At 47.9% G+C, this 2393-nt stretch overlaps 1 protein-coding gene across 1 annotated transcript; it reads left to right on the top strand.

Moving 5' to 3' along the window:
* Window positions 1-520: 520 nt before the first annotated feature.
* LOC122103333 (NAD(P)H-hydrate epimerase-like) lies at window positions 521-1505 on the top strand. The gene is given in 1 exon segment (XM_042673889.1): window positions 521-1505. A coding segment is annotated over 1 exon segment (846 nt). The 3' UTR covers window positions 1367-1505.
* Window positions 1506-2393: the final 888 nt, after the last annotated feature.

Below are 2393 nucleotides of genomic sequence, written 5' to 3'. Positions count from 1 at the left end.
CATTCTTTTTTTTTTTTTTGGGTCCAGTTGTGGGGCCTGAACTCTGGGCCTGGGTGCTGTCCCTCAGCTCTTCAGCTCAAGGCTAGCGCTCTACCACTTGAGCCACAGCGCCACTTCTGGCTTTTTTCTTTTTGCTTATGTGGTGCTAAGGAATCGAACCCAGGGCCTCATGCATGCAAGGCAAGCACTCTACCACTGAGCCACCTTCCCAGCCCCTATTTTCATTCTTTTGATTGTATCTTTGACTGGTCTTGGTATCAGGGAAATTCTAACCTTTATGAATTTGGAAATGTTCCCCCTTGGTTTCCATTTTGTTTTCCATTTTCATGGACTATCTTTTCCAAGTTTTTCATTTTTTGGAAATGAAGAAAAACTAAATTGAGAAGGGCATGGTGGCATGTATCTGTAGTATCACTTAATTGGGAGGTTGACAAAGGAGAATAACAGTTTGAGGCCAGCATGGAAAAGTTACTATGTGTCTGTCTCAAAAACAAGCTATGTTGCGCGCCCGGCGGGCTGGATGTCGGGGCTGCGGGCGTTGCTGGGGCTTTGGCTGCTGGTGGCTGGCTCGCGGCTGGCAGGCGTCTGCATTGCGGGCACCACCTGGTGGGAAGCGCGCCATATGAGCTTGAGTGGCCGCCTGGGCTCAGAGGTCATGGCGAGCACGGCCGTCAAGTACCTGAGCCAGGAGGAGGCCCAGGTCGTGGATCAGGAGCTATTTAACGAATACCAGTTCAGCGTGGACCAACTTATGGAGCTGGCCGGGCTGAGCTGTGCCACAGCCATTGCCAAGGCATATCCCCCTACCTCCCTGTCCAGGAGCCCTCCTACTGTCCTGGTCATCTGTGGCCCTGGAAATAACGGAGGGGACAGTTTAGTCTGTGCCCGACACCTCAAACTCTTTGGCTACCAACCATGCATCTATTACCCCAAAAGACCTAATAAACCACTCTTCACTGGGCTGGTGACTCAGTATGAGAAAATGGACATCCCTTTCCTTGCTGAAATGCCCCCGGAGCCTGGGATGATTGATGAGCTGTATGACCTGGTGGTGGATGCCATCTTTGGCTTCAGCTTCAAGGGTGATGTTCGGGACCCATTCCACAGCATCCTCAATGTCCTTAGTGGAATCACCGTGCCCATTGCCAGCACTGACATTCCCTCGGGATGGGATGTGGAGAAGGGAAACTCTGGAGGAATCTAGCCAGACTTACTCATCTCCCTGACAGCACCCAAAAAATCTGCATCTCAGTTTACTGGTCGATATCATTACTTGGGGGGTCGTTTTGTTCCACCTGCTCTGGAGAAGTACCAGCTAAACCTGCCACCCTACCCTGACACTGAGTGTGTCTATCGTCTGCAGTGATAAAGGATGGGCATTCATTCCAATAAAGGTCTAGTGCCTTCATTCCCAAAACTCTGGTGTCCCAGAAGCTCTTCTGGCCATAAAGATTAGTGATGGGAGCCAAAGAACAACACTGGAAAGGTAACACTATCTCTCTGCAGAAACAACAGGCAAGAGAGGTTGCTGTGGCATTTGGAAACAAAAAACTGTTAGATATCAAGTAAGGTATGATACCCTTTACACAGAATCTTTATTTTTTTGGTTGTGGGAGGGACTTGAACTCTGGACCTGGAAACTGTCCCTGAGCTCTTCAGCCCAAGGCAAGCACTCAGTGAGCACACTTGAGCCACAGTGCAAAGTTTTCTGGTGGTTAATTGGAGGTAAGAGTTTCATGGACTTTCCTGCCCAGGCTGGCTTTGAACCATGATCCTCAGAACTCAGCCTCCTGAGTAGCTGGGATTACAGGTGTGAGCCACGAGCACTCAGCTCACATAATTCTTTTATTCCCTTTTCAGTACTGGGGATTTGAACTCAGGGCCTCTTGCTTGCTTAACTTGCAAAACTGTCTCTTAGTTTGTACTTAGGTCCTTTCCAGGCTGGAAATGGAGATGGTTTTGGTACTTAACCTGTAGGCTAGGGTCCAAGGTAATGTTTCCTTAAATTTGGTGCCAAATTTCAAGGGTCTGGGCACTGTCCCTGAGCTTTTTTTCTCAAGGTTAGTGCTTCACCACTGAGCCACAGCTTCACTTCTGGCTTTTTGGTGGCTATCAGGATAAGTTTCACAGACTTTGATTCCTAGACTAACTTTAAACAGCCTCTTGAGAAACTAGGATTACAGGCATAGCCACCAGTACCCAGCCCAAGCTGATATTTATTAATAATCATTTGGTATACCCTGCCAGCTAAATCTAGCCTGTAGACCTGAATTCATGTTTTCAGAGTATTAAAAAAATGAATGCATTTCAAAAAAAAAAAAACAAGCCATGTGTGGTGGTACATGCCTGCAATCCCAGCTACATGGGAGGCAAGAAGTTGGAGGAGTATGATT

Source organism: Dipodomys spectabilis, unplaced genomic scaffold (genome assembly GCF_019054845.1).
Source record: "Dipodomys spectabilis isolate Male_0828 unplaced genomic scaffold, ASM1905484v1 ptg000018l, whole genome shotgun sequence".
Taxonomy (NCBI): domain Eukaryota; kingdom Metazoa; phylum Chordata; class Mammalia; order Rodentia; family Heteromyidae; genus Dipodomys; species Dipodomys spectabilis.
The sequence above is the reverse complement of the archived record's forward strand: the minus strand, read 5'-3'. Positions and strand labels throughout refer to the sequence as shown.